General features: G+C 40.1%; 1 protein-coding gene across 3 annotated transcripts; it reads right to left on the reverse strand.

The window, feature by feature from the left end:
* Positions 1–1,840: 1,840 nt before the first annotated feature.
* Positions 1,841–20,671, reverse strand: LOC104604696 (putative pectin methyltransferase QUA2). 3 transcript variants are annotated; one of them, XM_010269167.3, is made up of 9 exons: positions 20,012–20,671; positions 18,636–19,372; positions 18,417–18,549; positions 17,042–17,282; positions 7,219–7,441; positions 6,909–7,084; positions 6,484–6,787; positions 5,127–5,265; positions 1,841–2,557 (listed from the first exon to the last, which is right to left on the reverse strand). In XM_010269167.3, exons 2-9 carry the CDS (start codon positions 19,361–19,363, stop codon positions 2,399–2,401), a joined length of 2,103 nt encoding a protein of 700 aa, XP_010267469.2. In that variant the 5' UTR covers positions 19,364–19,372; positions 20,012–20,671; the 3' UTR covers positions 1,841–2,398. The 3 variants fall into 3 exon arrangements, with proteins under 3 accessions (XP_010267469.2, XP_010267476.2, XP_088744549.1); XM_010269174.3 differs by lacking the exon at positions 20,012–20,671 and adding an exon at positions 19,564–19,945; XM_088888423.1 differs by lacking the exon at positions 1,841–2,557 and adding an exon at positions 4,568–4,964.
* Positions 20,672–22,536: the final 1,865 nt, after the last annotated feature.

Consider the following 22,536-nt stretch of genomic DNA (forward strand, 5'->3'; position numbering starts at 1 on the left):
ATATATACTATAGAGTTGGGTCGGGTTGCCTGAGGGATCAATCCTAACCCAATCCAAAGTAAAGTTGGGATAATAAATTTCAACCCTAACCCTAACCCGAGCATCAACCCAACCCAAGGCTTGAGTTGTAGGCCTAACCTTTGAAGAGTTTCAGGCCGGTAGGGATGACCCACCCAAGACCATGTGTCGGCATGGCATGGCCTACAAAGCATAGACAACCCGCAAAATCATGTTGTGCCGGTATGACACAACCCACTTTATATTTTTTGATGAAATAGTGAAAAGTGCATATTAGACAATACAAAAAAAAAAGACGCAAACGATAGTAGATAACACACATACAAATAGATGAAAAAATAATAACAAAGAAATAATCATAAGTTATCAAAAATCAATCGAACCACTTTCTAATTGCCTAAATCCAAATTCTTTCCAACTTGCGATCAAGTCGATATTTTCATCTCAAATTGTATTTTCTTTATTATAATAGATTTGAATTAATGAATTTAATTATAATTTTAATTCTCCACTAGTATTACTTTAAAAAGGAGGAAAGTGGATGTGAGGCGGTGAAAGACCTCTAGACTGTAGAGTATTCCAACTTGGTGTGATTGCATTGGATATTTCTCAAAAAAGTGAAAAAAACTGGCATCTAACCACACACTCTCTCTCTTGGATAATTACATATAACCATTCTCAACTGTTTAATTAGTGGACTTACCAGTTTTATTCTTATACCCTTGAACTTCAGTGGTCTAATACTACTAAATAGAAGTTTGAGAGGCTAATAGGTCAAACAACCTATTTAATAACTTGTTTTGAATAATATGTGAAAAATTCAATAATTTTGAGTCAAAATGAAAATGCAACCACTGGAGATCTGCTGAGAATGGCAGAATTATAAATTACCAAACAGGGAAACTTCAATTATGAAAACAACTAAAAACATTAGCGGCACTTCTTATTAGGGGTACAACTTGGGCGGGCCCAGATTGAGCCCGAACCGGATCGGCCCAAAATTTTATATGAGCTGGCCAGCTGGGTTTGGATTTTCAGTCCTCGGATTGGGTTTGAATTCAAGAAGTCAAGTTTTATTTTATTTTATTTTATTTATTTTTTGAGCTGAGCCTGGGCTTAGCCCTTAAGTAGCCAGAGCCCAGTCCAACTATACATATTCATACACATATACGTATAGATATATGTAAATTTTGCATACATATACCCGAGTGCATCAACAGGCTAGGCTTGGGTTGAAAAGACCGGGCTTGACCACGGACTCGGTTCGGGCTTGGGCCTTAAGCCCAAATTTTAGTGTCGGACCCAGGTTGACCGTAAACCCGGCTCAACCTGCCCGACTTGTACCCCTATTTCTTATATTAATCATTATGCCTCCTTACAATTTGACCTTGGAATTAACAAACAGAGATATTTTGGTCTCAAAAATTCCAGAAATTCAAAGACATGTTAATACTTTTTAACAATGTTTTCAAAACCGGGCCTAACCAGATGGTTGGACCAGAAAAACCAGGAATCAGTCACCTTACCGGTTCCGTTTAACCCTAAAATTGCCTTTTGGCCAAAAATCATTGATTTGGTCAGGCAAACTGCTGACCCAAACAGTCGGACCGTCAAACCGTTCGACCCTAAAACGGTTTTTGGCTGTTTGTTTTTTTTGGTTTTTTAAATTTTTTATTTTTTCTATCGGAGTGGGCTGTACATTCAGACCGGATAAAAAGTATATAAAGAGTTTGGCTGAAACATCATGAATAGTGTAAAGCACTAAAAATGAAGCCCCAAACATCAATGAAGTTTTACAACATGGTAAAAAAAAAAAAGAGAATTTCTTAATGTAAATATGTAATTGCATTGGCCAGAGTTCAAGATAATACAGCGAGCATCACTTTTTTATGCCGCCAACTTACTAACAATTTATAAGAGTTGTACTAAAGAAAAAAAGATAAACAAGAAAAAAATAGAATAAAAGAATTCCTTACATAAATGCATTGGACAGCCTTTAATATATACTACAGTAAAGCAATGCTTGTTTATTCTGACATCTTCTTAACAATCTATATATATATCATTCATCGGGGTTGTATTGTTATAATGGGCTATAACAGAGAAGTTAAAACTCTATCATTGTATCCCCTCTCCTGATCTCCCCCTAATTACATGGTCCTATGGACGCCTTGCGGTTCCATAGAAGTTTGTGGTAGGTCGCCACCACCAGTCTCATTGTTGCCTCTCCTTTCTCTGCTTGTTGGTTTACCTCTGTTCAACAATCATTCCCAACTCTTCCGTCCACGGTTGTACCTTAATGATGATTAACTAACATCCAGAAAAATAATTTATCTTATGATATGAATCTCTGAAGGCTTTGCTTGTAAAAAATTCGTATTTACTTTTGTTGTCTCTTAAAGAAAGGTTTTTGGCAGACAAGAAGTTTCTCATCACTGTTACTCTCCAGTTCTACCACCCGTGCATCCCATTTTAATCGTGTTGCAAGGGCTCTTCCTGATTCAATAAGAGAGGCTGTGTCGTGAAGTATCACCCATCCCTGCATGAGCCGCACATTGTTAGGCATTTCAAGCACGTAGGAATAACCAAAAAACATGATCATTTTAAATAGTAGAAGTTCACTTAATTGTTAGATCCTTGATTCTTTTTACTAATAACGGTTGATGTAATACACAAGTGATTGTATATTGGCATGCCACCAGCACGACACAAATTATACTAATACACCCTTCAATGCCAGATAAACCAAAGCTATGATCAACTGATCAGGTTGGCTGCTTGCGATATGGATCTCCCAACTGAGAGAGCAACCAGAAGACAGTAACGTCCTACAACTTATTAATGCACCATATGCATGATTTCACAGTTTCCTTTTGGTGTGTTTGTGTTGTGTGATTTTGGATTGGGGTGCAACTCAGATTAGCCCGGGTTAGCATTTTACAGCCCGCCCAAGTTGCACCCCTAAATTTGGATTTCACATGGAAACTCTAATGTATATTGATTTTTTTTTTTTTTTTGATAGATGTATATGAATTAGCAATGTGTATTTGAACATAACTTAAAAAGTTCATTGGTTGGGCAATACATGGGAATTTATCTACTTAACACACACACACACGCACGGAAATCCATCAAATTGGCCAAGAATAATTCAAAATGTCTCTTAAACTACTCTAACTAAATAATGGTTTACCATTCCTTTAGACCATGTTTGGTTTGAAGGAAAAGGTAGGGAAAGGTAAGGAAACCTTTACAAACCTTGTATAGGTTTCCCTGTCTTTCCCTACCTTTTCCTTCAAACCAAACATAGCCTTAATAAATATAATTTTTTCACAAATCACATTTTGTTCATTTTAGCAAGGAAATGCGTTTTTAAAACCGTCATATTTTTATGATATGTTTTCTATAAAAAAGTATAATTGGCTTTATAACAAAACGGAATGGCAAAACAATATTCACGTAGCCAACCCCATATAGTTGGGATAAGGTTTGGATGATAGCGAAAATGATTTCTATAATAAGCATAAATGAATTACTTTTTGTTAGACAATGATTTTTAAGTGCTCTATACAATTTTTTTTCTTTATATTTCTTTATGGTTCTTATTTAATGTTGCCCTTCTTTACCATTTATTACTGTTATTGTTATTATGTAAAAAGCCAAATAACTTCATATGACTTACTTTTGGTTTTTTATATTCTCTTCTTTTAGATTGTTTAAAGATAAAAAAAAAGACATTTGACTACTTTCTCATTATTAAAAATTGTTAGGTCATAAAATGGAGCTAAACCATTATATATAACCTAAAAATAGTTAATTCTTATTGGATATTGATATACATATATACTTTGAGTTATTTATTGTCATTATCATCATCATCATTGTTTAATTTTTAAGTATTAATATTGCCTTATTGATATTTTAATAATTTATCTTATAGTTATTTTTAATCACTATCACCATCACTATGATATTTATATTTATGATATTACATGATGTTACAAGTCAATCTTTTGAGACACCAGGATCTGCGTCATTGTTTGGTTGGTCAATTACCCAATTCCTATGGATAGGGGGATTAAAAAAAGGGAGTGGCGGTTTGAATTCTCATAAATGAATGAACTGGGATTACATGGATATTCTGATTCATATGATTTGGGCACATCCAAACACCCAAAAATACCAACCTATTATTCCAATTCCCAACCTCAATTCCAACAATCCAAAGACACCCTTGTGATTCAAAGATAGTCAGATTTCTTATATTTTGAATCCATGAGAAGTATCTCAAATTGTTTCTGAAAATAAGATATTAACTATGAACCATATAATAAAAGTACATAGTGACAGAACCCTACTGTGCCAGTAAAAAAACCAGAAAACCAATCTGATGTCATTTTTTACCGATGAGATGTGCTACTTTTTTTCCTTTTCCTGTACTTTTCTATATAAGCATTTCAAGCATCTCATGCTCACAGACATGCTCTTTCAAAAAAAAAAAAAAATGCTCAGAGACATGCAACTGAAAACTTACAGGTACACACAAGAGTTTTTATTATTCTTTTCTTTCTTTTTATTTTTAGTTCTTTGGTATATATGAGAATTCTTTAATATACATGTTCATGTTCCAACTCTAAAGCAAACAGAACAATAATCATTGCAGCATGTTGCAAATTTTCAAAACAAATCACTTGCTCCATGGTACTGTACCATGGATCATGGATGAAAAAGATAGATCGCATATAAGATAAAATCAAATGGTGAAATTACATCATGATAGAACATTAAGTATTCATGATTTAACTGAGGACCACTGATATTTTCCAGGCATAAAGTGTAATGAAACCAATACACTCTGCCTTTGTCAGTTTTGCAAAGCTGAATCCCAAAGCTGACCAAATTAGAGGTTGAAAGCTCTTATGCAGATGAGTTTGTTTGCAAAGGCTCTGCAACATTGCTCTTAGTTATATAGAGAGGATATTATGAAGAAAGGTATGGAATAGTTCGCACACATCTAATTACTAACCTTCAGAGTAGAACATTGCCTCCAAAAAGAAAGAGATGATTATCAAATATAGAATACTAGAGGCATAAATGAGGAAAGATACCTCTGGACGAAGAAGCCTGTCTATCTCAGCAAATAAATCAAGCATGGTGCACCTATGCTGTTTACTAGTTTGAAGTGATAGAAGCCCTTCAGCATGCACCATATCATAAGTTCTAGGGTATGTTGGAAATGCTTCACACCTGGAATAAAGATATCATTGAGTTTAAAAGACAATCATAACGAAAGCATTTTTACAAGGATCTCCAAAAAAAGCACATAATGTAGGAGAAATTTTATTGTGGCTGAAGGCCTTTTGTTCTCAATGAATTGAATTGTGGACTTATCAGTTGTCCCATATAATCTGTGCATAAGAGCCCAAGAACTTGATCAAAATAGGATACTTTCTAAACACTCACTATGTGCAGTTTCCCATTCTAAAGTAATCTTGTTATTCCTATTTATGTCCAGTTTCTATATCAGAATGTTAAGATCTCTCATACTGACATCTGGGATTCATCTATGAGAAGACCCATTTAGTGAACAGTCTGGATCGATCATGTATCAGACAATACACATCAACTCACGGCAACGCACATTGATGTAATGTATGACTGCAACTCAAACGAACTTCTAGTAAAATGAAGCATTATTGAAGTTATCATGTAATCTCTATATGCCAGGTATGCTTACATCCATTCATGGCTTCATATAAAATATCTATTATATGTTTGTTATATTTTTAATTTTTTATTACCTATCTATATCCATGTGGATCTTAGAATTAGTGTTGTTAACGTATTTGTGAGATTTATGTCAGTTTCCCCAGCATATCTATGTGTATCTCAATTCTTCTGTTGTTTGTCAATGTTTTCCACACATACCATGGTATGTCTCTTAAAATTGCCTTTGTAAAATTCTTAGCAATACACACTCATTTATCAAAAAAAAAAAAAAATCTTAGCAATACAATACTTTGAAACTTTCAATGATATGGAACCACGGTCCATTGAAGATAATAAGATTCACATTCATATGTGTTCTTTATCAGTAGCTAACAAGGTCAAACCTTCTAGACAGAAATTTTGGCACTGCATAGTGTAGAAATGGGATGAGGTTATGATGGAAGTTTGTAATTACACAGCAAGAGATAATAGATAGTTCATCAGTCAGATAACTTCTGCTAGGAAGCAAGATAAAACTCGAATGTTAGCATTCAGTCTCCACCATCAAAGAAGAAGAGAAAGTTTAGACCACTCTTGACACCCATATCTTGTTGTAACGTTACATGGAGCCAGTTTAATTCAAATCGCAGTTGGCCATAACTCCTAAATGTTAAGTTGGAAGGACAACCAGAAAGGACCAAATAAGAAATTGGAATTTATAGTAAGAAGAACATAAAAAAAAAAGAATTTACATACCAGTCATGTAAGACACCAACAAATCCCCTATCAAGGATCAGAGGAAGGTAGTTTGGTCCACTTGTAGGGACTACATTCATTACCCAAACAGTTTTCCCAGCATCTAGCAACGCAGAATTTAAACCACCAAACCGAGCATTCATGTCCAGTACATTTCTCAGCATATTAAAAGGCGGAGAAGGATCCTCATCACCAGGTCTCTTAGGATGATCTGAGAAAATCAAAGGTGAGAGAAGGGACCAGTAATTACGAACTGCTGAGTTCCAGTTTATAGCATCCTCAGCAATCTCTTCTGGATGTACACCTGAGAAACATGAAAACCATTAATGAATATCAAAGCAGAGGAAATGTAAAGGGATTCATTGCTTATGATCATCTATTGCTCCAAAGGAACTGCTCAACAAGCTAAAGTACAATGAAATTACCATGAATTTCAAGTTCACTTGAGTTCAACTTAGACCTAGATGGCCAGGTTGTTCTTCTTTCAATAGGAACCCATCGGCGACTGTGAGTTCCTCCGATGCAAAGCTGGAGAGGTCGATAATATGGAGTTTCAACATCTTGACCTTTACTGCAGATAGGAGGTCCGGAACCTGACTTCCTAGAAATCCATCAAGCAGTAGGTAACTAGATTCAAGGTCCTCACCTTGATCATAAATGAATTTTTAAGCAACTAAATAAATTACATTCCAATTAATAAAATAATATGTTTGAGGGAATTATTAAATGCCTCACCGAGAAGCATAACAATCTTTTTTGCTTGTCTTCTTCCAAACAACAGTTTCCTCTTGTTGCGACAACATGTCCCAGCAGAGGTTTTCTGCAAAATTGTGAACAATTGTCCATTTCTTTTGATCCTGTTTGTTACGAAGGGATTGAGCATTAGTTATAGGTGAAGTCCAAACAAAGTATCCACCTGGTTTCAGAACTCTATCGACCTCAACCAAGAAAATACCATCTGCATCACACAATTAGAGAAGAAAAATGTTATATCGAATTGCCAAATTTTTTAACCAAAACATAAAGGCAAAACGAATATGTTGGAGAAAAGGTAGACAACATGTAAGTCAATCATTGGTTATCTGTGGAGCTGCAACCATATGAAAAACTCTGCATACCTTAATATGCTCATTTGAAGTTCAGCAGAAAACTGAAGCACATAAATGCCCAACAGATATTATTGAAAGGAACATTTTTTTTGTCTCTATGGGACCATTAAAGCTGAAGCGAAAACTTTCAGTAACATGAGGTCCAAGGTACCATTATCATCCAGAATACCTACTGGTTAGAAGAAAAAATTATTCAACCTTTTTGTATTTTGTTTGTTTTAACTCAGTTGAGAACCTATGGGTTTGGCATCCCACCATGAATAATGTATCTCCAATCTAAACACGGTAAATGAATAGAATAAAAACCTAAGTGGAAAAATGATATCCTATGTAATGGCACAAGGACAGAAATGATGTGCGAGCTAGACCTTGAAAAGACCTATGATCATATTAAGTGGGGAATGGATTCTCTCCCCAACGGATTTTGGCCCAAATGGATTAGGTGGGTGATTGGTTGTGTGTCCTCTAATCACTATTTTGTCCTCATACATGGTTCCCAAAATGGTATTTCCAAGGTCCTGAGGGGATTAAAATAGGAAGATCCACTTTCCCCTCTTCATTTTGGTGGTAGAGGTCATTCAGTTTTCTGATGATACCATCATCTTTTGTGAGTTCAAGGGGGCAGGACATTTCCTGAACTTCAAAGCTGTATTTGAGATTTTTGAAAGGTTATCTGTTCTAAAGGAGAATTTATTATGGTGTAGTGTTTCAAGAATCAGTTTGAGTGCTGAGAAGGAAGCAGTTTCTGCCATAGGTTTTAGAGCTGCTTTGTTGCCCTAAAAATGTCTTAGCTTACCCTTAGGGAACCTTAGGTCAATCTCATTTATGACTTAATAGTGGGGAAATTCTCTAAGAAACTGTCTACAAGGAAGAAGAATTACAGCTCTCTTGGTGGTAGGATTACCATCATTAAAGTTCACATTCTCTATTTTCAATAACAAAAGTCAAGAGGTGAGCATTGTGCATGATATTACTGCTGTTTAAGTAGCCCAATGGATATCCACTTTGGAGGATTCAAGGGTACTTCAATGGATGCTATCGTCAGGGGTAGGAATTCTTTTGCTGTTATTTATGCTCCTCAAGGATGCCCTATATCCAATGATTGGATTGTTCCTAAAAGCAGGATAATAAAATTCAACTTTGCTATTGTTCCTTCGGAAATACTGGACTGTATGGCAATGGGAACCTGATCAGAAATCATGAGGGAACCGTGTTTTTTATGCTCCTCAAAGATGTCATATTTCCAATCATTGAATTGCTCCTAAAAAGGGGGATAATAAAACTCAAACTTCACATGCGCTCTTTCAGAAACACAGGACTGTCAGGCATTAGAGATTTGATCAGAAACATGAGTAAACCATACTGTTTAGTTTCTCAACACCTGTTGGAGATGGGATTTGACTTCACTAAAAGCAAAGTCGCTTACTCAACTCCAAGGACCAAAATTGATCTTGTTTGATAGGTTAAAAAGAATGAAAGCTTATGATATTTTAGTTTGTCATATGCTTCTTAATATATTGGTGTTGTTTCATATTGATGGGTTGGAGAGGTTGCGGCTCGTACCTCTCCAAGTGTATTCTGTAACAGTGGTTTATTCCGTTAATAAATTCTTCATTTATCAAAAAAAGTTGTTGATAAAAAAACAAAGATGGAGATGGTCGGTACAATCTTGCCTAAAAGAAAGGGGATGTGATTCAAACAAAGGCCAGTGATTTCATGATAGTTAATTTTAAAATAAAAGACAAGATTGAGGGAATTCTTAGATTATCCAGTTTGACTGCTGATGGGCTAGCAAAAGACAGGTTCTCTAAAGGCAGTTGTACCAGGAAACTTACTTTCCCTGTGGAATAAATTGTGTCTTCTAATTGGGAGCTTTTTTAAGTGTTACAGTGGATGACATGGCCTTCTTTTTCCCTCCCCAAAATACAGCATAAGACATGGTGTCATATTGTAACTTTTCCCTTTACTCATTAAGCTTGACAAAAGGAATTCACAATAAGGACAAGATAGCACCAGGAATATCACAATGATTTGGAACAAGGAACAGATGATAGAATTATAAAGCGCTAATATAACAAATGACAACAGAAACTGCATACACAGTCCAAAAAAACAAACTAAAATGACCAGGCAAAATGCACCTCAGAAAGACCTCCTGTGTAGTCCAGTAGATAGAATTGTTTTTCTTTCCGAAGGCACTTAGAGGGATTTATACTATTCTGTATATTTTGATATAAAAAGATCCACAATGTTAGAACCAGTGCCACTAAAATTTAAAAGAACAGTGCATGCCAAAGTGAGGTTTAGGATCTTGACTGTTGATAGCAAGTTTGGTTAGTTTCACTCTTGAGGTGTAGTATGAAGGATCTATTAAAGAGCCCATCTAAGTCAGTTCCAATTGACTATACTTTCTGGATATGTTTCAGTGTGGAGCTTCATTCCTTCGATATTAATGGAGAAAGAAAGTTTATTTGCCATACTGGAGCATGTTATGGACGCCTTACTCGGGAAGACGTACCATCACCGCCGGCAGCAACAGGCCCCGGGCCCACCGCCAGCAGCAACAAGGATTCAGTGATGCTCATCCTACCCAGTTCGGCAACAGCAGCCTTATCTAGATTAGATTAGCTCATTTTGCTTGTTCTTATCTTATTGTTCTTATCTCTTATCTTATCTTGTTAATAGCTTATCAGATTAGGATTAGCTTAGCTTATCTTATCTTGTTAGTAGCTTATCAGATTAGGATTAGCTTATCTTATCCTTAGCAAGATAGAACTGGAAGTCTCCCTATTCAGCAAGGAGACTCCCTTTGATTATGACTCTTGTAATCTCCTATTTAAGGAGACCCATTATTGAATGAGATATCAAATTATTCAGTCAAGAGGGAGTTAGGAGAGTTGGTAATCTCTTGGACAAATCACCGAAGGCGCCAAGATAGGTTCATCACGAGCAGGAAGGAACAAGGGAAAACAGGAGGTTTTCCCCGTGGACCGACCCGTGACGAGATCCTATTCCCGGGCCCTCAACAACTTGGTATCAGAGCAAGGCGTCATGGGAGATCTGGAGCAGCTACCTTCCAGGGTCCACGACCTCGAGCACCAACTCGTGGAGACCACCTCCGAAGTTCGTGAGATCAAAGGTGAAGTGCGAGAACTACGACGACTAATGGAGATGTTTCTCTCCAGCAGGGAAAGGAACTCTGATGGAGGGACAGCAGCTAACGACCGCCGACCAGATCTGCCGGAGTCTTCTGGCGAACAGCAGTCCGTCGGCCATGGAGCAGCCATCATCCCCAAGTACAGCAGGCTGGAGTTCCCATCGTACAACGGCAACGGAGACCCCCTAAGCTGGCTGTATCGCTGCGAGCAGTTCATCCGGAATCAACGGACAAATGACCAGGACAAGGTAAGCCTAGCGCCTTTCATTTAACAGAAGAAGCACAACTTTGGTTTTATCGGTTAGAGCAAGAAGAACCCGGGCTCAGTTGACCCCAGTTAAAATCCTATTGCCTTCTTCGGTTCGGACCCCCATTGACCAGCAACCCACTGGACGAGCTAATTAACCTTAAACAGACCAGAACAGTTGCTGAATACCAGCGACAGTTCCAAACCCTCCTCGCGAGGGCATCCTCCGTGCGACCAGACCAGCAAGTGGATATGTTCACAGTAGGGTTAGCAGAACCCCTGCGAGTGGATGTCGAGATGCAAAATCCCCCAAATTTGGTCACAGCCATGAACTTAGCCCGCGCATTTGAGTGCAAGCTGCAGCTCAGCCGCGGAATTTTTAATGTGGGTCGTCCACCGAACTCGTGGGTGCCCCCAAGACCAGCAGCAACGACCCCCTCTTCTGCTACCAGCCGGGAAATGAAGCCTCCCACAACCACCACCTCTAGAGCAGTGACAAGTACAGGCAGTAACATGGTCACTCCTCCCATCAAGCGCTTGACCAGGGCAGAAATGGCAGAGCGCCGAGCGAGAGGTCAATGTTTCAACTGTGATGACCTCTACTCGGCAAGACATAGATGCAAGAGGCTTTTTTGCCTTCTCATAGATGAGCAAGAGGAGGAGGAAGGGGAACCCGTCACATTCGAACCAGAGATCTCTCTCCATGCAATCACCGGTATTAAAACCTCTCAGACCATGCAGTTACAGGCACAGATCGCAGGTCAGCCGGTGCGCATTCTCGTCGATTCAGGGAGCACACACAACTTCATAAGTGAACATGCAGCCCTACAGTTAAAACTACCAATGGAACTCCGGCCGCGACTACAGGTAGCCGTCGCAAATGGTGAAAAAGTTCACAGTCCAGGGATTTGTAAGGACGTCCCAATACAGGTCAATTCTGAACTAATTCTTGTTGATTTATTTGTATATTGGATGGGTTCGATATTGTTCTCGGGGTCAAATGGTTAATTACCCTAGGCCCGATTTTGTGGGACTTCAGCGCACTCACCATGACCTTCCACCTGAATGGCAAGCAAGTTTCATGGCACGGTTGCAGGGTTAAAGAAAAGACACTGCAGGTTCATGCACTCCAGACAGAACTGGCAGCCATGGAAAAACTTCTCACCGAGTTTTCAGATCTGTTCCAGGAACCGAAGGGCCTTCCCCCTTCCCGAGCTTGCGACCATCGTATCCCTTTGGTGGCGGGTTCAGCACCAGTCGTTGTCAGGCCTTATCGCTATCCTCACTTATAGAAGGATGAGATAGAAAAACAATGTACAGCGATGCTGAACCAAGGGATCATACGCAAAAGTCACTCCCCCTTCTCTTCGCCGGTTCTGTTGGTGGCGAAGCAGGATGGAACATGGAGGTTCTGTGTTGACTGTAGAGAACTCAATGACCGAACGATCAAAGATAAGTTCCCTATTCCCGTTGTGGACGAACTGCTGGACGAGTAGCATGGTGCCCAGTATTTCTCTAAGTTGGACCTCAGGTCCGGATATTTCCAAGTTCGCATGGCTCCCGGTGACGTGAAGAAGATTGCTTTTCGCACCCACCGTGGCCACTTCGAATTTTTAGTCATGCCATTCGGACTCTCCAATGCACCATCTACATTTCAGGCACTAATGAACGAGGTATTCCAGCCCCATCTGCGCAAATTTGTTTTAGTTTTCTTTGATGATATCCTCATTTACAGCAAATCATGGGTAGAGCAAGTCCACCATTTGAGGACCGTTTTCGTACTCCTACACCAACACAGCTTATTCCTGAAACGGTCCAAGTGCTACTTCGGGGAACGACAGGTTCTTTACCTCGGCCACATCATCCATGGGGAGGGTGTAACAGTTGATAGTTCCAAGATTCAGGCTATAACAGAATGGCCCAAACCTCAATCCGCCAAGGCCCTACACAGGTTCCTCGGTTTAACGGGTTACTACCGCAAATTTGTACAGAACTATGGAGTGTTGGCAGCCCCGTTAACCAACCTGATGAAGAGAAACTCCTTCCGGTGGGACGACGCAGCTGATGAAGCTTTTCTGTCACTGCGAAATGCACTGTCTTCAACCCCTGTCCTGCAATTACCTAATTTCGCCCTCGAATTTACAGTCGAGTGCGATGCTTCCGGAGTGGGTATCGGGGCCGTACTACAGCAGCAAGGGCACCCGATCGCTTTCTTCAGCCGCAGATTGGCCGACCGGCATCTGAAGCTTCCAGCCTATGAGCGCGAACTAATCGGCCTTGCCCGAGCCATCCAGCACTGGAGGCCGTATTTGTGGGGGCGGTCGTTCATCGTCAAAACTGATCATTACAGCCTCAAATACCTGTTAAATCAGCGTCTCACCACTTCCCCTCAGCAGCATTGGGTTAGCAAACTGCTCGGGTTTGACTTCTGAGTGGAATATAAGGCGGGATCCTCTAATCGCACAGCTGATGCCTTGTCTAGGCAAGAAGAAGATGCGATGGTTCTATGTAGCATTTCCCAACCTCGGATCTCTCTATTTGATGACATTAAGAATGCAGCACCACAGTCCCCGGAATGGTCGCTCTTACTGCAGCAGATCCAGACCGGCACGGCCGACCCCGATTGGTCACTTCACGACGGGTTGGTACTGTATAAGGGACAAGTCCATCTTCCAGCAGACTGCCCGTTGATTCCCACCATCATCACCAGCATCCATAACTCCACCCATGAGGGCATTCAAAAAACACTACACCGCGTCCGGACTGATTTCCATTGGCGAGGTATGAAGACTTCTATTCGAGATTTTGTCCAGAATTGCTCCACATGCCAACAACACAAATGGGAAAACCTACACCCAACAGGCCTCCTTCAGCCCCTTTCCATCCCATCGCAGATCTGGGCCGACATCTCCATGGACTTCATTGAGGGACTTCCCAAGGTAGGGGGCAAATCAGTTCTCTTTGTGGTAGTCAACCGCTTCTCTAAATACACACACTTCATTCCTCTATCACACCCGTACAGTGCCACTTCGGTTGCCCTCGCCTTCTTTACACATATCTTTCGCTTACATGGGTTGCCGGAATCCATCGTCAGCGATAGAGACCTGGTCTTCACTAGTGCCTTCTGGAAAGAGTTATTTCGACTACACGGCACTACCCTGGCCTACTCATCAGTTTACCGGCCACAAACCGACGGTTAGACAGAAGTGGTTAACCGCACTATCGAGATGTATCTCCGCTGTTTCATAGGCGATCAACCTCGACGGTGGTTGGAATGGCTTCCTTGGGCCGAGTACTGCTACAACACAGTCTACCATTCCTCCCTCGGCATGACTCCCTTTCGCGTCGTTTACGGCAGGGATCCTCCCCGCTTGCTGTCCTACGAGCCCGGATCTACTCGCTTGGACGCAATCGATCACTCCTTACAGGACCGTGACGCCCTCCTCGCCGACGTCCGCATTCGCTTACAGCAAGCCCAGCTCCGCATGAAGCTCCACTATGATAAGCACCACCGGGAACTGTCGTTCGATCCAGGACAATTTGTTTGGTTGAAGCTCCAGCCCTACCGGCAGCACTCCTTGCGCCACAAGGCTGCCTCGAAGCTGGCCCCTAAGTTCTATGGGCCCTACAAGGTTCTACGACGGATTGGCAGTGTGGCCTACCAGCTGGAATTGCCAGAGACTAGCCGAATTCATGATGTCTTCCACATCTCCTTGTTGAAACCATTTACGGGTGTTCCCCCGGACCAAGTTCCCTCCCTGCCACCCTTGAAAGATGGCAAACTGGTCCCCAAGCCTAAAACTGTCACCCGCTCTCGTTTCAATCGTGGAATCCTTGAAGTCTTGGTGGAATGGTGTGATCTACCACCAACAAAAGCCACATGGATCCAATTGGCAGAGTTCCAAGCAACATATCCAGCTTTCGAGCTTGAGGACAAGCTCGTAGTCCAGGAGGGGAGTAATGTTATGGACGCCTTCCTCGAAAAGACGTACCATCGCCACCGGTAGCAACAGGCCCCGGGCCCACCGCCAGCAGCAGCAAGGATTCAGTGATGCTCATCCTACCCAGTTCAGCAACAACAGCCTTATCTAGATTAGATTAGCTCATTTTGCTTGTTCTTATCTTATTGTTCTTATCTCTTATCTTATCTTGTTAATAGCTTATCAGATTAGGATTAGCTTAGCTTATCTTATCTTGTTAGTAGCTTATCAGATTAGGATTAGCTTATCTTATCCTTAGCAAGATAGAACTGGAAGTCTCCCTATTCAGCAAGGAGATTCTCTTTGATTAGGACTCTTGTAATCTCCTATTTAAGGAGACCCCATTATTGAATGAGATATCAAATTATTCAGTCAAGAGTGAGTTAGGAGAGTTGGTGATCTCTTGGACAAATCACCGAAGGCGCCAAGATAGGTTCATCACGAGCAGGAAGGAACAAGGGAAAACAGGAGGTTTTCCCCGTGACGAGATCCTATTTCCGGGCCCTCAACAGAGCATTAGTATGCAAAAATAACATATTTCCAAGATTCTTCATCATGGTTAGGCAAAGTAATAAAAATAATCTACTAACTCGTGGCGAAAATATTTGCTTGTATGTTACTAATCATACTGCTCAGGCCTCAATTAAGGCGACACCAGCTTAAATTTTTAGATCAGTAACATACAGCGGAAATCGCTATTTCTACATTTTTCATATTTAGAGCCAACCATTGTTGGATGAACTCTCCTAAATCGATTAAATTTCAATGTCAGACATGCATAGGGCTCTGACATTTCATGGAACTCTTGAAGGTCACTTCTATGTGATATTTTTTCTTTTTCTCCTTGATTATTCAACATAAACAAACAGGTAATATAAAAAATGAATGTCATTTTTCCTATAACACGTTATTAAGTAACAAAGATGATCTATTAGACCTTTTTCTATGGGTTTGTAATGTTGAAGTTCAACATTTAATAGTATATATACTTGAATACAGACGTTTCCATGAGTACTTGTTTCTTTGTCATGCCAAGTCAGACTCCTGGACATATGTTGGGTTCTGATTCCTGTGTCCATGTCCATGAATACTGCAACAACTACTCAAAATTTATAGGGCGTGAAAGAAAATTTTGAGGAGATGGAGCCTATTGGATTGTTGTATCTAAAAGTGATGTTTTATCTTGTTTATCAAAGCACTAGTTCTTTAAATACTAGATTCAGCACCCTCCTTCAGTTTTTTACATAATATATGCGTTCTCTTTTCGTTTCTACCACATATTACATGTTAATTTATTACGATGATTACTATTATGAGTCTGAATTAGTCCAAAATTCCACTATCAATATAATCACATCTGAACAAAATACAAAATGTGGAGACTAATTTCCTTCAACATAATCAATGACCTAAGATCAATTTCATAATACCAGAGCTCCACCAATACAAATAGCAAGCACAACATGTTGTTATGACTCTCCCACATCTGAGAGTTTACAATTACCTAGTAGAATGTTAGACGAGTACACTCATCTACCAATATGACTTTGCTACAGATTTAATCATCTGAAGAGGAGAAATAAGCTCCACGTATATCAATATATATATAAAAAAGAAAGGCAAGGTAGCACAGCCAGTCAAGCATCTTCAATTGTTTTAGCCATTGTTTCTTGTATGGTGATAGAGGGTACATATTGAATCTCCTATCTCAGCAAGTTCTTCAACTTGAATGATTAAAGCACATTACCATAATTCAGCTATTGGCTTAGAGGAGAAAGAAATATGACAATAGCAGTTTAATGGAATACTTCACTGGAGTAAGATCATTATATTGATAAACTAAATGAAATGTTTTTTGTTCTTCCTTTTCTTTTTGGGTAAGTCCAGAGTAGTAAATTAGTACATCAATGATTTATTTGTTATTCATACTGTCATTATAATCAAATTATCATGTAGAAACAAAGTAACAGCCATAATGTGCAAAATAATACTTATACAAGTACAAGCATATGCTTAGTGTTTGTGGCTTTGTGCTGCCATAAGCATAGATAATGCTTAATAATACCTTTCTGATCCCAGTCAATGCCACATCTTGCACAATGCACCATGTCAAAGGAAAGAGAAGGATATGGCAATTGCTTTAAAGTAAAAGAACCAATCATAGCAGGAAGACCTCTTTCTAGAGTTAGTTGAACTTGACTCCCTGAAGCTTCATAGTTTGCAATGCACATGGTCAATAGTTGCTTTGAAAAGAGATGGGCTCCAAAGCTGCCATAGCCACATCCAATATCCAAGACAGTTCTAACCTGAAAAGGTTTATGTGGAAATTAATATTGATTCCCTTCTATTACTGAAAAGGAACTTATAACTAGTCTTATTTCTGAAATCAAGGATCATCAATTGCTGAGGAAGATTAAATATGTATCATTATCATGTATATGTCCTTCGGTTAAAAAAATGGCTGAATCTAGTCAAGCCCAAAATGATATTTTGGACAAGGCAATATGGTGATCAAGCCAATGATAAGACCAGATTCAAATTCAAATAGACTTCAACTCAGATCGGATTACACAAGAAAATAATTTAGAATTTTGTGACAATCTGCTATGCCTGATGAACCATATAACAGCATGTTTTTAATAAAGGAACTCATTGGGTTCATAGATTTAAATAATTACAAGTTTTTAAGTTAAATTGAATTGAGTTACCACAAAATTTATAACTAATGAAACTGTTTAAAGTTAAAAGATAACAAGATCCTGTAGTAAAGAAAACATTGAGGCTATTTCATATGGAATTTCGTGGTTTTCTAAATCCAACTTCCCTTATACATTCTTTTTCTTTTTTTTTTTTTGTCTCACAGCCACTCTGTGCTCCCCGCCCCCAGGGAAAAAAACTAAGGCTAGGTCCATTAGTCCATATCCGGCTCACCCTTCAGAATATCCCAGATAGCCAAGACCAGCACCGGGTTGGTCTCATTTAATCTTTGTACCAAGATGTGCTAAGTCATTATCAATTTGTGATGGGAATCCTTTTCTTTCTTAACCTGGTTCTCCTTCTGCACCAATCTAAAGGCCTGTAAGCTTAAACAGAGAACCTTTCAGTCACAATAGAGTTGTAACCATGTCACACATTGAGCCCACTATTTTCTTACCCCTAAACAACCTTGTGTTATACTGAACTTGAAGACAATGCCCAAGGATAGGAACAGCAAAATCTATTAAGGAAGAAAAGTCTTAAATTTAGCCCAAAGAGACAGTTGGCATGGCAAAGTTTAATTAGTAAATTCCATTCAATTTTGATGCTCCAAAAGAAACAAATAATGGAAGATTAATGAATAGCAGTTACAAGAATCAAACGTAAGGCTGCAGAACTGAGAGAAGGCAATGACAATGATTAAGAAAACGGTAGTCTCTAACAAAAAACAAGGTTTCACTTACCCCAGCCTGAATGAAATTAGATTCATTTCTCAGCCCAATCATTTCAGCTATTTGATGAGAGTAATCTTCAACCCCGTCAAACATAAGAGAGTCTGAACGAAAGGATATCTGATCTTCCTCCAACATCATCATCCTGCAACCATACAGATAGGTCGTATAAATCACAGGGTATAGAGGACTGCGTGAAACAAAATTGCTTGAGGAAGAAAATTCCCATACCTCTTGGTCAAGCTGCCAGAAGAAAGGACCTCTTGGGCAGTAATTTTCACATTCGCAATCCAGATGACATCTCTTCCAGTAGGCCACCTTAGAGGAACTCTATAGTTTCTGGGAGGAACAACTAGGCAACTCTGCCTCGATCCATGTCCACATTGACGGTCATACTCATTGCCATCAGAGTAACCCAATTCAAGATTCTGAGAAATGTTGAAGCACGGCACATGGTTCTCAGACTCCTCGGAACAGTAATCTAGCTCTGTCAACCTTGCAGCACCCAGAGAGAGCTCCCCAATGTCTGAAAGGTCCGAAATGAGTTGCTCCTGTAGCCGCCTATAACCCCTGAAGATATCGCCTCTCGAGGACGTCGAGATGGAGATTGTCCACCAAAGAGATCCAGAAAGAGCAAGAATCACAATCAAAACTAAACTGATTCTGAGGAAAAGCAATGTTAGGTTCTGCCGACTTCTTGAACTTCCCATGTTGAAGGGGTCAGATCCAAAACCATTATCGGTAAGACCTGATTTGAAGGAAGAGTTGTCCGGAAAAAACAAATTTACAAGGAAACGAAGTGATAGAGAAGTGTGATCAGGAGAAGAGCGATTCCTATCCACGTCCTCCTTCTCTGTTCTGGGACTTCTGGATTTCATCTGAGAGTCCCAGGAGTCACGGCTGCTCTCCACGATCCGTCCACCACCTGATATACTACTACGCTGAAGCGGTCGCGACATTCTCGACGCCTGAAAATAAGAACCGCAAACAAAATAAAATCGAATCAAGAACATTTTCTTCACGCTCAACAGGGAAGAATGAAAAAGGAGCCTCCGGGGCAAGATCTATAAGCAGAATTTGCGAACTAGATCAAAAACCAACTAAAAAATTACATTGGAATTGGAAAATCATACTTCTACCAGAAAATTAAGAGACTTACTAAGCGTCACCGCTCGTCAACCACAACAAAGAAATGGGAAGAGAACGAAGAAACCCAGATTCAGAAAACCAAGAAGTAAGAAAGCACACACGGATTACAGGCCATTTAATAGGTCCCAGGGGATTACCACCACCCCAATGAACAGGTCCGCGAATGGGTGAGTTCAGTTCAGTTAAAGCTCAGCTGAGCTGTGAGTACTGAGTACCTAGGACTGAGAAACTAAAAAATGAAAACCAGTACGGTAGGAGGAACTCATCCAGATCAACCGACTAACAGAAAGCCGGACTTTTGACTATTAAAAAGTGCAAAACGCGCACCAAAAAAAAAAAAAATTGTTTTTGAAAAGAAGCAATAAACATTAAGGGAACGACGTGGGTATCCTAAACCAACCAACCGACAGCAGACCTAGTAAGAGCCTTGCTTAGATTTCAAACACATCCAAACCTACCTTCTCGAGCGAGAAAGGGAGAAAGAGCCTGAATTCCTGCCTCTTAAGTTGCGGTTTTCATGCAATCTTACGCCATCACTTGACGACTGTATTGAGACTATGCGACTCCGGTTTGTTCTCTTAAAAACTTCTCCTATCGCACTCCTGCTTGCTTTCTTTTATTGACGGATGGACGGAAAAGAGAAGATCGCGCTCGTGATTACCATACTTTCATGCCACCCGATAATAAATGAATGACTGGAATGTGCGAAAATCACTTCACCCCTCAAGACTCAGGAGTTCGAGTTTCCTAATAGACACTCCACCATTGACCATCCCATCCCGAGCCGAGCTGTAGAAATCTATCCCAACAGTAATTCTCAGTTGCTTTGATAAATAACCATCCGATAAGAGACGCCAATTAACAAACGGTGTTCCCACGATGATAAATTTTACCCTATTTCCGAGCAGTTACGATTTCTTACCATCAACTCTTTTCCAATAGAATATTTCAAGTTTCAACGACTCGGGATTAGCTCTCTCAATGGAGATTTCTACCTACATTAATAGCAGATCTACCTCTAATAAATTAATCGCCAAATCCGAATCCTTGTCAGAAGCCCTAGCTATTAGCTAGATCTGGCACGGAAGCCGAAATTCACCGGACGGGCTTGAGCGAAGATGAAGATCACTTTTTTGCTAACTTGAACCCGACATTTACTTCGACAGTTCGACCTAAACCCTAAATTAAAGCACTAACACAAATCAAGTCGTTATAATTACAGATTAATGGCGGTGAGAATCGACGAAAAGGTTTCAAAGTTAAAAAAGCTAAAAATCGATTGGTGGTTGATTGCGAAAAAAAAACACTTTTCAGTTGTGAAGCGTGAAGATAAACATATAATTGAACACAGATTTTGAAATGTAATTACCGAAGGTAATCAACTAATCCTTCATTCCAAGGACGGAAGCAATTTTCTCCCCTTTGTCTTCACTCTCGTTTTTACCTTCTACAGTTTTTTAATCAAATTTAATTAGGAGAACACTGACACAAGTAATCGACAAAGATCCAAAGACAAAAATTTTATAAATCTTTTACCCCTTTATTCAGTCATCGACTCATCCCCTCGTTCTCCCTTTGCGACAACGTCTCGTAGTGACAGTAGAAGTAGAGACTAGAGAGCAGGAGAACGCGAGGACTGAGGAAGTGAGGGGTGAGGAGAGTAGAGCTGAAGCACGGGAAGGAGATACTTGTATTTTTATGCCGTTCTCACGAATAAGAATAGGTGTCACGGGTGTAGATGGTGACGGGATCTGCTCGTCATTCACAAATGGGCGCCTCACATGCACATTCACCGTGCATTGGGAGCATCTCTCAATTCGACAGACTAGAGACCTGAGATCAAATTTCGCTGGCACCGGGGTTAGGGGGTTAAGAGAAAGGGGATGAATTACCCCTATTGAAGAAAAAAAAGAATACGAAAGATATTCTTAATGTACGATGAGATGTATATATGGGGCGTTTTAGGGGCGCGTTCTATGGGGGCAGATGTAAAATCGGCGAAAGGCAGGGAAATATGAAATAAAATTATTTATCGGTGTATGTGAGTTCACATGTAAGATAGGGAGTTGTGGGGTCCACTGCGCCCGCATTTCTGTGTCGGTGGACCATCGATATGCGGAAACGTCCGGTCCGAGATTTGCCACATTTCTATTGGATTGGATTCGGTATAATTGGTGGCGACAGACTGACGGTGAATTTCGGAATTTACATCTGCGTCCCCACAGAGGGGAAACCGAATTCAGTCAGTGCAAGGCCCACAAATGCTCCCACAGTACATTTCAACCATGTATTGAGAGTATTTTTCAATGACATTATGGAAAATACGAGAAATGTTCTCAATATACGGTTACGATAAAGACCGAATATACTCCTCACATGTGACGCCTCACGAGTGTTTCACACACATCCTATCATGTTCGGAATGCATGGATGTGCATGTGAGGCACTCATTTGTGAGGAACAAATCCCATTATGTTACAATATGTTGAGGGGTTTGTAGGGCACAGATGTAAATTCTGAATTTCGAACTTCGAAATGTTAACATGGAGGCGTAAATCTACGAATCCGTGCAGAATGTAAATGATCTGAACGCCTATAGAGAGACGGGACCTGCTCCTCACAAAAGGGCGCTTCACATACACATCCTCTATGCATTGAAAACATCTACTATGAATAATAATTGATAACTACAGAAGATATTCCCGATGCATGGTAGGATGTGAATGTGAAACGCTAAGTGTGAGGAGCAGATCCGGTTTCGCACGGAACGGGAATCGTTTTGGAGGATTGAAGCTGTTGGTTGAGCTGCTTTGATGTTTGATCCTTTGGAAAAGCCACTAAAAGAAGCTTCGACGTTAAGGCTGTAGGACATCTAATCTGGGTTTGCCGGTGCCAAATTTCTACATACTGTTTAGGTGGAGCCCACAATGTAAGACGAAAAACTTCCCAGACGGGCACATAATGATAACATCAGTCTGGTGTA

The sequence above is a fragment of the Nelumbo nucifera genome, chromosome 5 (genome assembly GCF_055504915.1).
Source record: "Nelumbo nucifera cultivar China Antique chromosome 5, China Antique-T2T, whole genome shotgun sequence".
Lineage (NCBI taxonomy): Eukaryota > Viridiplantae > Streptophyta > Magnoliopsida > Proteales > Nelumbonaceae > Nelumbo > Nelumbo nucifera.